The sequence below is a fragment of the Aphidius gifuensis genome, linkage group LG3, assembly GCF_014905175.1.
Source record: "Aphidius gifuensis isolate YNYX2018 linkage group LG3, ASM1490517v1, whole genome shotgun sequence".
Classification (NCBI taxonomy): Eukaryota; Metazoa; Arthropoda; class Insecta; order Hymenoptera; family Braconidae; genus Aphidius; species Aphidius gifuensis.
Genome location: NC_057790.1, coordinates 24,143,056 through 24,158,369, shown reverse-complemented (window position 1 = coordinate 24,158,369; position 15,314 = coordinate 24,143,056). Strand labels below are relative to the sequence as shown.

General features: G+C 24.6%; 1 protein-coding gene across 1 annotated transcript; it reads right to left on the bottom strand.

Annotated features, from left to right (window-relative positions):
• Positions 1 to 9,730: 9,730 nt before the first annotated feature.
• LOC122853096 (mucin-5AC-like) lies at positions 9,731 to 14,607 on the bottom strand. The gene is made up of 3 exons (XM_044153353.1): positions 14,385 to 14,607; positions 10,540 to 13,141; positions 9,731 to 10,169 (listed from the first exon to the last, which is right to left on the bottom strand). The coding sequence occupies exons 1-3, from the start codon at positions 14,385 to 14,387 to the stop codon at positions 9,775 to 9,777; spliced, it is 3,000 nt and encodes a 999-aa protein (XP_044009288.1). The 5' UTR covers positions 14,388 to 14,607; the 3' UTR covers positions 9,731 to 9,774.
• Between the last annotated feature and the right edge of the window lie 707 nt (positions 14,608 to 15,314).

Below are 15,314 nucleotides of genomic sequence, written 5' to 3'. Positions count from 1 at the left end.
GAAGGGTAGTTCGTGACGTTTCTAACGCGACACCCCATGGGGTACTGTAAGACCCCTGCTCTGTATATGGATCTTGGACCAAAACATCTGTCCCCAACAAAACCCCCACCATCAATGAACAAACTAAAGAATAAGCCTAACCAACGTTTCGACCCATCAAGCTTGGCCACCAAATATATAACAATAAATTACACAAAAATCCTTCCCTCCACAAACACACACAGGCTCACTAAAAATAAAATTAAATTCCCTGCAAAAATCTCAATGTTTAAAAATAATGTCAGCAAAATAATATGAATCATTTAAAAATATTATCAATCAATAATAATTAAAGAAAAAAAAATTTATTAAATGATATTATATTATATTTTATATATAGCTTTCAATTGAAAGAAAAAAAAAAAAATTTCTATTTCCTTTTTTTATGATTTTAACCGGAAGTTTCGAATATGTTAATTTCACCGCACCCTTCGACCTCGACCGGTTGGTTAGTTTAGTTATAAAAAAAAAAAATAAAAAATATAATAATAAAATAGTCAACCGGTCAAACGCCCCTATTGCAAAATTATAATTATATTTATTTCACGGTTAGGTGTTTTGAAGGATGAGTAGTCGGTCAGATCATTGCGAAATTTTTAAAACTCATTCACGCGCGGTGAAAAAAAAAAATTAAATAAGGGAAAGTATAATGAGAAATTATTGTTTTTTATTTTTTAAATTTATAATAATAGATAATAGTTAACTATTATTATTTATATTTTCTTTTATTTATTATAAGAATTTACACTAGTTTGTAATTCATATAAAAAAAAAAAAATTATGTTATATCCGCGAAGGAACATTGTCGACATATCGAAGCAGCAATTGACTTGAATTAACGACAATTGGTGGTCGTACTGTATTGCCAGTTTGATGTACTGCAGGAGGCTGTGATTTTGCGTCGTTTAATTTAATGTTTAACAGTATATAGACACAACACTGACTCGACACAAACTGGAATGCTCTTCTTACAAGATGAGCAAAGACGCAATCAACGCAGTCTTTTCAAGGAAGACAAGATATTTCAAAAAAAAAATTATTACACAAAGTTCAAAAGAGAAAAATAGCTATATAAAATAAAAAAATAAATAGATAAATTTAAAGAAAAAAAAATGCATTCAAGACACCAGACAGGGAATTTAAAATTGCTTTATAAAGAAAAATAAAAAATGGACCTTTCGATCTCGTCTCTACGAGGAAACTAGATGATGATGATGGCAGAAAAAAAAATATATATAACAGAACAAATAATAGTGATAATATTAATAGAAAAAAAAATATAAATTATTACATGACTAGTTTTGCTGAGTAAATGACGTCATTTTGCGTGTCGAATGATTAAGAGAAAACAAACATACGACTGTAAATACAATAATATTTTGTCAAAAGTCTTATGTAGTTTGATGCTTCACGTGACTAAACAATACAACAATAATTTAATTAAAAATTATGTGTAAATTTAATTATAACATATTGAATTGTTATAATCAATAACAAATGACTAATTTTGTTTTCTTTCTATGTTAAGATGAAATTATATTTATTTATATTTTCATAAGGATTACAATGAATATATATAGCTGAATTTTGTATGAAAAATTTGTAAAGAGTTGTAAATAATATGGTAATAATAGATAAATAAATAATGAAATAAATAAATAAATATAAATAAACATCAGTTGTCAACAAAGCATGACGATAATCAAGGGGAAGTCTGGAGTCAAAGCAAGTCAACTCTTTTTATTCAAGTGTTTCACGTTATAGATACTTTAGATGTGTGTTAATAAAATAAAAAATATCAAAAATAAAAAAAAAAAAGTCAACTGACAGCTGTGAGAACGATAGACTATATGTACATTGGCAACATGTTGTAATCGTTACATTTTAGCTTTTAATAAATATCGATTTTATTTGAAAAAAAAAAAAAAATATAAAATAAATAAAATAAATAAAAATCTCAATGTTAAATTAATTTACTCATCAATCTTTCAATTAATTTTCATTTACAATTTAAAATAAATAAAAAACATAACAAATTGTTATATATAATTTTTTTTTTTCTTAATTAATTACTTAATTAATAAATTTTTCAATTTTTTTTTCTATACAAATATAAATTAAATTTGAAAAAAAATAAATCAATTAATTTAAGTTAAATAAAATCAATTAATTATAGATAAAAAAATAAATTAATTTATAAAAATTTCTTTTTTCACGACAATAAATGTCTAGTATAATTGTAAAATATTTTTATATAAATAAATATTTGAAATTAACACCATAGCACCGTTTGGTCTCAACATGCTCAAGAAAATAAATAGCCACGTGTCTTTTATCCCTACCACATAAAATAATATTCCCTTTAAACCATCATTACTTTGACTGCGATTTCTCACACTATAAACACATATATATTTTATAATTTACGCGCGTGCGAATAACTATTTTTAAACTGACTTTTTTTTCCTTACTTGTAATTTTTAATTTTTTTTCAAATTTATGTTTGAAATTGATATTTTTCTACCCACGTATCTCTCTCTCTCTCTCTCATATACAATCGTAATATATACATCCAAACATCCGGTGTGTATGATAGACAAACTGTAGATATCATAAAATTGCAATAACGATAAATCAATAATTTATATATTCAATTCAAACTTGTTCGTCAACTAATGTTGATTTTTTTTTTTTTTTTTTTCATTTTATAATACTTGTTTATCTACAAATATTTATTTATTTGCAGTTTATTTGTTTATTCATTGTGCAAATTTAAATTTACCGATATAATTTTTTTACACAAATTTAAATAAATAAGAGATATATTTTTTTTTTCATTTTTCAATATAACTAAAGAGGATAATCGATGGATCGTGTGTAACGACCGCGCCTTGCTCTAATTGTTTAGCTTATCTAAACACATGAATTTAAGTGTTCTTAGAATTATTTAAAGGAGAGTGAAAATAATAAAATGATAGTATATCCTTTTGGAAAAAAGTTTATTAACAACTAATTTATTTTTTTCTCGCTATTTTGATTAGATAAAAGAGAGAGAATTAAGATTTTTTTTTCTTTTAAATAAAAACGTTGTAGATTTAAAATGTTTATGCAGAGCAAAATAAAGTTGAGGGTATGTAAAATCGATTGGTGACAGAATAGAGAGCTAACAATTTATTTATATATGTTTAAATAAATATACAGGTATAAACACAATCGACAAAAGAGCAAAAAGTATTGGAATTCATGTAGGAATATAGCCACTGACATTTTAAAATGCCACACAGGCCGACTTTTATTTTCTTTTACTTATATTATTTTTTAATTTTTCTAATGTCTTTCAATTTTATTTATTTTTCAATTCCATAACTTTTTTTTTTTATTTTTGCCTCATCGTGTAAAATGCCGTCACGATAATGTTTGTCAATTTGCAAATCACAAACAAAACTATTTGTTGTTAATTTATTTTTTATATAAAAAAATTTAACTTTTATAAAAAATAATAATTTCAATTTAATAAATATATATTTAATGTATTAAATAAAAAATTATTTTTTATTTCAAATTTATAAATAAATATTAACGATCGAAAAAATAATGTTAACATTTTTTTTCAAGTTGTAATTATTTTTATGGTAAGTGCAATATAAAAAAAAAAAATAATAATTTGATTATTCAGGTAAAGAGAGAAATTGATTAAAGGAAACTCGACCTCGAAACCCTTTCAAAAAAATATTCGGAAATTTAATATATTTGTAAAATAAACACGAGCTCATTAAATGCCTTAATTAAAAATTCTCAATGTTGTACCCCTTTGAGAGAGATATATACATGCAGAATGTGTATATATAAAAATAAATAAATAAAATATTCGTAGAGATCATTTTTCAATTTACAAATGAGTCGATTGAGATGTTGGGTTAATTAGGAAATTATTCAGTATAAATGTAGACACTGGTTAGAGAGAAAGGCGGAAAGAAACGACCAAGATCGCAAACACCATTCATTTTCGGTTTTATTTTTTTCTCAATTAATTATTATTTTATGTTTCCAATTTAAAAACACCATTAAACATATTTATTATCATTGATAATTTATCATTATTTTATATCTTTTTTAAAATTTTTTTTACTATATAGAAACAATGAAACCGGAGTAGCATGCTAGGGGAATTACAACGTCAAAATTTCCAGACAGAATCTTCTTGCTTTGCGATCAATATACTCTTTCTCTATTGTCTTACACGAAACAATAAAAAAAAGCTCAACAAAAAGACACGCTTCTCAATGATGCTTCTGTTAATATTTTTTTGTTTTTATATTTTTTTTTAATTAATATAAATGTAGTGGTGATAAAGTAAAGAAAAAGTAAAATTACTTTTAGCAATTTGGAGCAGTTTCTTTGACGAATAATTAATCATTGATTAATAATAATTTTTTGAAGTTAAACTTACGTCAATAAAGTAGAGTTTAAGCCAATGTTTAAACGTGAAAAATTAAATAAGGCAGTACCGGTCCAAAAATCAATAGACGAAATGTCTACACATGTTTATTATTTAATGTGTATATTTTTGGATTATGAATAGTTTGTATTCGTTGTCGTCGACGTCAACGTTGCACTCACAAGTTCACAAAATAACTATCATCATGGTTGATTGTACAATATAATATTTTTTTAAATAAAATATAAAATTAACATTATCGTTGTTTTGACGAGTGAGGTCACACACTGTAAATATGTCACCTTGCTACTTTATTTATTTTTCATTTTTTTATCAACTTGACGATTAACTAACTTGTCAACCTTCGAAAAAATTACTTTTATATAAAATTATTTTAGATGTATTTGATATTTGATGGGATTTAAAATTTTTTTAATATATAAAATTATTATTAATTTTTAAATCACATTGAGAACACTCGAGTATTATACTCGAGATATTACTGGAAACTTGATTTTGTCTTCTTTCTCGTAAATGAGATATATAGCCGCGAGTGCGCGTGTCCGTCGACGATCGCATGCGTCGTCAAGGTGACGTATATACGCGCGCGCCTCTTTATGTGTGAATTTCGATCAATCGAAATTATTATTGTGTCTGGAGATAAGTATGTATAGTAAAAAAATGTTATTTTTAAAATTAGAAATTTATCATTTATTTAAAAATAGTGTTGTATATATTTATCAACGAAATTTCATTCATATTTATTTTTGCGAGAAAAGAATATATAGAAATTTAATCAATCGATGTTGTAACAGGTTACAGGATTTAAAAATTCAAATATTATTTAGAATATATATAGAAGACAAATTTTATAATATTATATTATTTGTCGATTCAAGAATCAAGAAATGGAAAGTTTTCAATGATGTTCAGCAAAGTTTGAATTTTTAAAATATGTAAATTATCAAATTTTTAACTTTCTTAATTGAAAAAATTTATTTTTTAATTCATTGACAACAAATCAACGAATGGGACAATTTGATAAGATTGTACCTTCATTTTTTAAATTGAGAATTTAAATTAAGTGATAAGATTAAATCCCTTAATTTTCACGAATTCTTTTGGACAACAAAAAACAAAGATTATATTTTTATACATAGCATATTCAGTTTTTTTTTTTTTTTTTTATTTTCAATATTTATTATTATTGGTTTTTTTAAAAAAAACTTGATTTTACCTAACCAGCTTGTTTGCTTTGCATAGTAAGATAAATAAAATATTTTAATTTAATAAATAAAAATAATTAAACAATGATTAATCAAGTGGAAAAACATAAAAAAAAAAAAATCATCACTGACCCAGATAATTCAGATACTAGTGAAATCCTTTGGAGGACACTTTACAACTTTTTTGACATCATCAATCAAGTTTCCAAAAAATAAAACTTCCTTATTTATCATTATAAAATAAAGAAAAAAATTTTTTAAATATATTTTTCTTCAAGATTATAAAGATTTATGAGTTTTTTATGGGCTATATGATTTTTTTTTAAAATCCAAATGATGTGTATTCCGTTTAGTTGTCTTACCTCAAGATCTACAACAAGTCCGGTTATGATTTTCTTCCTGAAACGCCTGGAGAATCATCAGTAGTGTACCAAGATCCAAGATCCAAGATCTACCGTAAGCCAGCCACCACCATCATCATTCTGAGATGAAAAAAAAATGAGAAAAAAAAAAATTAAATACAGAGAAAACAAGTCAGGTTGCATGCAGAAGTTTAAAACATAATAAGTGACAAGTCAAGATCACGATAATGCCTTGTTACTGTTAACATTATTACTTTTTTGCAATTTAATTTTTTATTATTCATATTGTGAATAACGCCACCAAGTAACACATGTTACACACAATTTAAAATACATCAAATTAATGCTGAGAATATAATATTTAAAATAAAATTTATCATCAAAAAAGTGCACTTGAGTTTTTTTAAATTTATTTTTTATTATGATAATAAAATAACAATTGAAATACTAATAAATTAATAATATTTAAGATTAAAATTTACAGCTTACAATTGTACTTTTAGTTGACTTTAAATTGACTTTGCTCGGTCAATGTTTGATGGAAAAAAAAATATATAAAATATTTAAATTTCTAATTTAGAAAAAAAGTAAAATATCAAGAGAATGTATTATTTTTTTTTAAATGTGTTTATAAATGTGCTATAACAGACACGATTTAAAACGATGGAAAATACATAAATTTAAATTTACACTATCTGGAACAAGTGATTGTCTGCCTTGGTCAAGATAACACGAATCATGATTTAGTATTTTTTAAATATTTTTATATTAAAAAAATAGATAACGAATGATTTTAATTGAATTTATAAAACCATTATATGTTGATATGTATTTAAAATTCAATTTAATCTTTGAGAAATTCACTACTGATTGCTATTTTTTATTTTTATTTTTTCTATAAACATGACAGCTTGGGTATAGAAATTACATTACCATAATACTGGCAGATCTTGAAGTTATTAAATTTATTCAACGTATCAAATAGATAAAAAAAATTATTCTAGTATTTATTTATTCTTTTTATTTGATTTAGCTTGCCGCAAGGTAAAATTTTAATTCTACCAACTTACGTGAATGACTTGTAATTGGCAATAGAAAATATAAATTTGCCCAGAGGGTTCGACTTATTACAAATGATATTGAATATATTAAATTTTTAAATATAAATTAAACTATTTAATGAAATTTTTAATTTTAATATTAATGAGCTTTTAAATCAACAAGTATAGTTTTTTTCTTTTTTTTGTTTCAATTTTTAAATGTAAAATAATTTCATATTGAATTTGAAAAAAAAAGGTTGGGTATTTTATTTCGGAAATTAAATGAAAATTGAATAAAAAAATAAAAATAATCAAAGCTAAATTTTAAAACTTTTAGAATTATTATAATTAAGTGTTGTTTAAATTATCGAAGCATAATTTCATGAAAATTTTGTTTAGAAATATTTTTTTTATAAAACATAACGCGCAGCGAAAAAAATGTTGAATTTTGTCTGCAAGTCATGGCAAATATAAAATTGAAAAAAAAATAAAAATAATTGAAATTAAATTCCAAAACTTTAAGGATTATTATATTTAGGTATTGTTTAAATTATAGAATCATAATTTCATGAAAATTTTGCTTCGAAATATTTTTTTTTAATATAAATCTTTAGCAATGAAAAACACATGTGCAAAGCTTAATATCACAAAAGTTAACGAAATTAATTAATGCATAAATGACTAAAAAATAATGTTAAAAATAAAAATAAATTATATATTGAAATAATAAAAAATTCAATATCAATAGTAACAATTTTCATAGTTAATTTTGAAATAGCTGAATTAAATTTAAAAAAAATATTATCTCATCTTGAAAAAGAAAAAAAAAAAACATTTAAATAAGCTAGTAAATTTAAAGAAAACTAATTCAATAAAAAAAAATATATAAAAAAAAATAACAAGTAGTGAATGTAAATCTAAAACAGTTGAAATAATTCAAAAAACTTTCAAAATAATATTCAAAACAATGATGATAAATCTTTATTTATCAAAGAATAAATAAATAAAAATTTTAATGATAAAAATTTGTCTAAATTGGTGATAAAATTGTGAAATAACATTTGAATAATTTAAAAAAAAAATAAATAGTTTATGATGATGAAAGTTTTTTTTTAAATTCATTACCATTTACTGGTGATGCAGAAATTTATGAAGAAATTATTGCTCTTCAATAGACTAATAGTGAGGTCTATAAATTAAATTTTTTTTATTTGATATTTATTCAAATACAAGTCGTTTATTTTCAATATTTATTTTTTAATTCAATTAAATATTTAAAATAAAAAAACCAAGGTTCAATTTCCATCCAGGATTTTCAGTATGATAAATAAGTGGCACAAATTTACTGACATAATATATTTGTCTATCCATCTTACATTTATCAAGAAAAATTCTTAAAAAATTCTCAATAAGAAAAACAAAATCTAGCAAATTTAAATTTCATTATTGACTATTGTTTTATTTACAATTTTAATTGTTGTGTTAATTTCTAATCATGATTATCTAATCTTCAGATAGTAAAGAAAAAATTTGATTGATTGGAAATTAATTTTGTTGAATAGTTTGATAATTAGTTGAACATACCTTTTGGTTATTTGTTGATTCATAACGTCGTCCAGATAAATATTTAATGCATTCAAAAATATTTTAAATACTTATGGATGATCAGGTATGATCAGGTTGTGTAGAAATGGGACAGCTAGATATAGTGAGTCACGTTGTGATCGCCAGTCAGCAAGCATCTTTGGTATAGATGTCATCAAAAAGACCTGCATATCTAGCTTACCCACTGTGATATCCTCATAATATTAGACTTGGTCTATTAGTAGATTTTATTTTTTTCAACCTTGGAATAACTTTCTCAATCTCTTCCATGGACTTTTGAACCTGTAATAAATTCAACCAGCATTATAGAATTGCACCAAAACGTCATTATTTTTTTACTATAAAATTTTCGTTTTTTTTTTCGATTTTACTTCAGACAGTAATGACTTTTTTATATTCCAAAGAAATATTTTTAGATTAGCATATTATTTAATAATTTTATATCTATAAATAACATTAATTTGTGGAATAACAATACTTAATAAATTAAATTTAGAAAATCATATCAAAAGAATATTTATTTTTCTGGACTTGATTAATTTTTCCAACGAATGAAAAGTATTATTAATTTTCATAATTTATATAAGGCAATATAATTTAAATTTTTCATTGATGTATTCGTGATTTATCTAATATTTTTATTAATAATATTCATTAGTATTTTTTTTTCATGATAAATTATGAATTGGGGCCAACAGTAACATGCGTAGCAAAGTACAAAATATTATATTTTTAAAAAGACAAATGTAAATAATATAAATACACGTATTTAATTTTTTTTATCTTTATTTAATACAACAATACATATGACCTCTTTTTTGTCTTAAACTGATGGCTCTTAAATTTTATCCATCATAATAACATTAATTTTTTATACAGAGAAAAAATAAAATAAAATAAAAATATACAAATTAATAAAAATGATTGACAAACTCTTTGATTTATCCGTAGAAAAAAAAAAAAAAATCCTTGAAATTTTTTTTTTATTTCTTTTTGATTTTTTTGTTTATCTTTTCATTATAAATAATTAATAATAATTAAATATTAAAAATTAAAAAAATTATTTAAGGTACAGAAACAGGAACAAATCTTGATTTATCACCAACTTTTGGTGCAAATCTGAGATTAACTTTGTCCTTGCCATCTTCACCAACTTCAAGAAATGAATTCCAATCAACCAAAAAATAAAGACCAGATTTTTTTGGTGTTGGTAAAACAGGATCAGGTTCAGCAGTGCTACCTCCAAATGAATCAGCTAAATCATCAATATTTGGTCCTTCAGTAGGTGTTGACATTGTTGATGTTGTTAATGTCCCAACTTCTGAATTAACAACTTTTGCATCAACAGCTGCAGCTGTTCCAATTGAATCAGTTGGTGTTGTTAATATATCAAGCATATTTTTATCAGTTGTATTTGACACGTCTTTTGATGGTGCTGGAACTATGCTCATTTCTGCTTCTAAAAAATCAAAGAAAAATATATATCATTATTATAATAATAGTAATGAAGGTGAAATTGACATCGTAAACCATCAACAACCGTTAGTTGTTTTATAAAATATTATTATTGCTATATCAGGTTCAAATAATTAACATAAAAGAATCACGGATCATGTAACAAGTGAACAAGTTCCACTTGTCATGCTTCAACAACATCCAATACTATTTTACAACCATCATAAAAACTGTATGAAAGTTTACTTTATGATGCAATAAAGAAGTTATGCGATTCAATATTAATTCAGCAAAAAAATTAAAATATCAAAATAACAGCATGTTGCTGGCAAAAATTAAAAATTAATTAATATAATGGAAAAAAAAATAATTACCACTTGATGCCATGTCCATTGAATCAGCCATCATTTGATATTTCTGTCGTTTAACTTGATTTTTCATTTCACCATCATAATTGTTAAGAATTTTTTCTAATGCCAATAAATCTGGATCATCATTAAGTGATTTTGTATTATTAAGAAGTTCATTTGCAACTTTTCTTACATCAGCAACATCAGCTTTACCCTCTTGTACCAATTTAACAGTATCTAATAGTTCATTTATTTTATCACGTTGTTTTTCATCACCAAGCAATGATTCATGTGGTTTAAAAACATGTAATTTTTCAGGAGTTTCAGTTGTTGTTGTTGTTGTAGTTGTTGTTGATGATGTTATTTTTATTTTTGGCTTTGTTACTATTCTTGGTCCAATCAAACCAATATTTTCGAGAATATCTCTCATATTATTTGGCACTGCATCAATCACAGAACGTTCATTATTAACTGATGATTTATTAAATTTTTTTAATGCTTTTTCTTGACGTGTTTCTGGTACACCAAGACCAAATTTAGCTAGAAAATCTTTCATACTTTCATCTTTAACCTCGGATGTTGGAAGTGGCTTAAAGATATTCCATGAATTTTTTGTTGGAGTTGAACGATATGTTGGTTTTACTGTTGTCGTTGTTGTTGTTTTTAATGATGATTTATCACTGTATTCAGATGGTATTTGAAGTCCAAATTTTTTAAACAAAAGCTGTACATCAGGTGTAAAATTATTTACGTTATTTTGTAAATCATTTGGAATATTATTAAATGTATTTTGTGCAGCAATTGATGGTGAATTATTTTTAGCATCATCAAGACTTGGTGTATAGCCAGGAATTATATTACTACTATCTTGTATTATTGAATCTTTTTCTGTATTAATTTCATTTGATAAAGTGCTTGATTTTGATTCATTACTGTCTTTACTTGAGCGAAGACCAAGTGTTGCTAAAAGACTTTCAACTTCTTTTCTCATTGATTGAGGAATTTTCGGAATTGTTGCTGTTGGTTGAGGTGTATCTTTTATTGTTGGTGCTGTTGCCATTGGTGTTACATAAACAGGTCGTCTCGGTTTTTCTTCTTCCATTATCATTGCTACATTAGACATGTCAAATGTTATAGCTTCAGGTTCACTTGTTGTTGTTGGTGTAGGTATTTTTTTAAATGGTGGAAGAAAATTATTATTATTAGAATTCTTTAATGATGGAATATGTGTTGGATTTGCTTCAACAAATTCAATACCTGACATATCGTATTTAACAACTTGTGGTTTTCTTGTTGCTGGTATTTTTTTAAATGGAGAATTAATTTCTTCATCTAAAGTTTTTGATATTACAGTTGGAAGAAAGTAAGTTGGTTTATTACGAATTTGACTTGGTTTTCTTGATGCAGGTGGCTGGGATGATGTTGTGGGTGGCTGCCAAGTTGTTGTACTTGTAGTTGTTGGTTGTCTTGTTGTTGTCATTGGAGATACTGTTGTTGTACTTGAAGTTCTTGGACGTCTAGTCGTTGTTGTTGTTGTTGTTGTCGTAGTAGATGGTGCTGCAGTTGTTGTTGTCATTGAAGATACTGTTGTCCTCGAAGTTCTTGGACGTCTAGTTGTTGTTGTTGTAGATGGTGCTTGACTTGTAGTTGTGGAACTTGTTGAAGTTGTTGGAGATACTGTAGTACTTGAAGTTATAAAATGCCTGTTTCCTGTCACTGGACGTCTTCTAGACTTTGTTGTTGTCGTTGTCGTTGTTATTATTGCTGCTGCTGATACTGTTGAACTTGAAGATACAGGACGTCTTGTTGTTGTCATTCTAGTTGTCTGTATTTTTGGTGTTGTTGATGTAACTTTACTTGTAACAGGAGGTGCATAATACGTCCACTGATCAGATGATAATATATTTGTTGATACTGTTGTTGGCATTGTTGGTCGAAAACCTTCGTCAATTGATCGACGAGTTGTTTGAATTTTATTTATTGATTTTGCAGTAGTTGAGTCATCTAAAACACTTGTGCTATAAACAATATCTACTTTTGGTTTGACTGTTGATGATTTTGACTTGAATGAATTAAAATTTTCTAAATTAAAACTAAATTTTTCAGGATATTCAGATTGAGCAGGCTGACGATTTTTATATTCATTATTGGATGATTTAAATTGGTTATTATTGTCATCAGGATATTTTTTACTTATTAAATTATCAATAGATTCTTCGGATGCTGAATTACGATCAATAGGTTCTTCTTGTATCGATGCAAATGGCAACATTATTTCAGAATCATGAATAAGCTGTACCATTGGAGGTTTTGTGTATAGATCATTTAAATCATCACCTTGTGAATCCTTTGAATTATATGGCAAAACAACCATTAGTGCTTTTTTATAATCAGTTCTTGCTTTTTGAATTGATTCTTCATACGAATCCATATCCGTTGATGTTATATTATGAAGAATATCAACTATTTGACTTCTTGAAAGTCTTGGTAAACTTGGCTCTGTCTTTATTAATCTTTCAACTTCATCAATTGTCCTATTAATTGATGTTTCAATTTCGAATCGCGTCGGTACCTGATCCAAGCATCTTCCCAGGTTTAATATCGTCAAAAAACATAATAAAAATATCTATAAAAAAAAAAAGAAATACATTTTTTTATATTAGTCCTATTGTTTGATTATTTTATATCATTGTCATTTTAGTGAATAAAAAATTGATGGCTATTCATTTCAACTTTTAAAAATAGTCAATTAAATTTCTTTTCTTTTTTTCTCTGACATCATACAGCGAGAGCTTGTCCCCGAATAAATGTAATGACCTAAATACTTATTATTAAATGCTTATATATTTTCTACTGTCAATAGAATCATCAAATTATCAACTATTTCAACAATATAGCAAAAAAAAAACAGGTCGTCAATTTAGCAAATTACAAAATAGAAATAAAAAAATTATAAATTTTTTTTTTTTTAATATTGCCGGTGTGTGATGTCGTGACCATTGAAGAAGGTCCTTGACCAATCGAGAAAGTCGACATACGCAACTGATCGCAATAACGTGACCCATGTGGTTCATTACACATGTAATTATTATCTTCGTGATATAAATATTATTATTTTTTATTCATACAAGTAGTAATTTTAATTTAAAAAAAAAAAAAAACAAATTATGGTTATTTTATTAAATAAATTCTTTGTATATTAATAAGTCTTTTAATTTAATAAATAAAATTATAATAATAACGACAATTAAGAACTAATATAATGAGAAGTAATTATCATTGAAAAGAAAAGTTACTTTCATTCTCATGTATATTGTTATGCTAATTATGATTTTTTAATTTGACTAAATTAAACATGAGCTTAATGAAAAATCGCTATAATTAAATATCTTCTTCATGCAAAAAAAAATAAATAAATCATTCAATTAAAATTATAAAATAATATAAATAGATTATGTGCTTGATAGAACAACCTTTCACAATTTATTTCCGGGTAAATAATTTTTCAAAGAATACCGGGATATTTCAATGGTCAAGTGATTAAAATAATGATTATTTATATTTACAGTTTGCAATAATATAATAATTTTTAAATAGAAAAATAATACACTACACACTGTCAAGGAATATATTAAAAAAAAAAAAGCATACTATTAAATAACATCACTAAAATTTAATAAATTCCCTAAAACAATTTTTAAATAAATAAAATAAAAAATTTCAACTAAAATTAATCAAAAGAATAACTTTTAAAATAATTAAAATATAAAAATAATATTTTTATGTATTGAGAACGTTAAAAGCCGGTTTTAATTTATAATTTTGTAATATAATTTATTTATTATTATTATTAATTTTGAAGAACTCACCATCGTGGTATCCAATCGTCCAAAGAAGCAGTCGACAAGTGACTGAACGACTGGAGGCCTACTTTCAAACTCTCTCTATCTTACCTGGACATAAATGATTATCTCTCCCTCTTACAGAATATTTTCTAGTAAGTCTCCTACTACACAATGATGCATCAATGCAATTTATTTAATTTCAAATCATCCATACAACAAGGTATTTATTTATACACCATAATGAGATTAATCTTCAATAAATATCATGCAAAACAAGTACATACTTTCTTTCATACACATTCTTGGCTTTCAATTTTAAATACATATAAAAATATATTTCGATGTATTTAAGAAAATGGAAAGTCATCTTGAATCATGAATAAATTTATTTTTTTTTTCTTTCCTCTTGCAAATCGGGTTAATGTCAATTTATTTGACCTTCCCATCAATGATTTACTGAAATTTTCTAAATGATATTTTTTGTGTTATTCAAGTGAACATTGAATTACAAAAGAAAGAAAAATAAATTGTGAATAAAATAGCTAAATAAAATTGTATAAAAAAATATTTTTAATTGTTAATTATAATAAAAAAATATAAATATATATTTTTTTAAAATTTTTTAAATCAAAAATACTTGGAGTAAAGGCTTTTTCAAATACCATCTGTTGATAAAAATTAAAAATAATTAAATAACATTTATAAATAACTTTTAAAAAGGTATAAATAAAACAATAAATAATTTTCCAATGATAATAATATTTATTAATTAATTTATTTGATAATAATTAAGACCACAATTCATGCATTATTGAAAAAAAACATTTGTAGTTTCTGGAAGAGCAAAATAAGATTTAAAATAATCATTAAGTTTTAAATCTGTACCGATGATATATAAATTTTTAATACTAATTCCATAAAAAGCAAGTTCTTTAACATGAGCATTATATACTG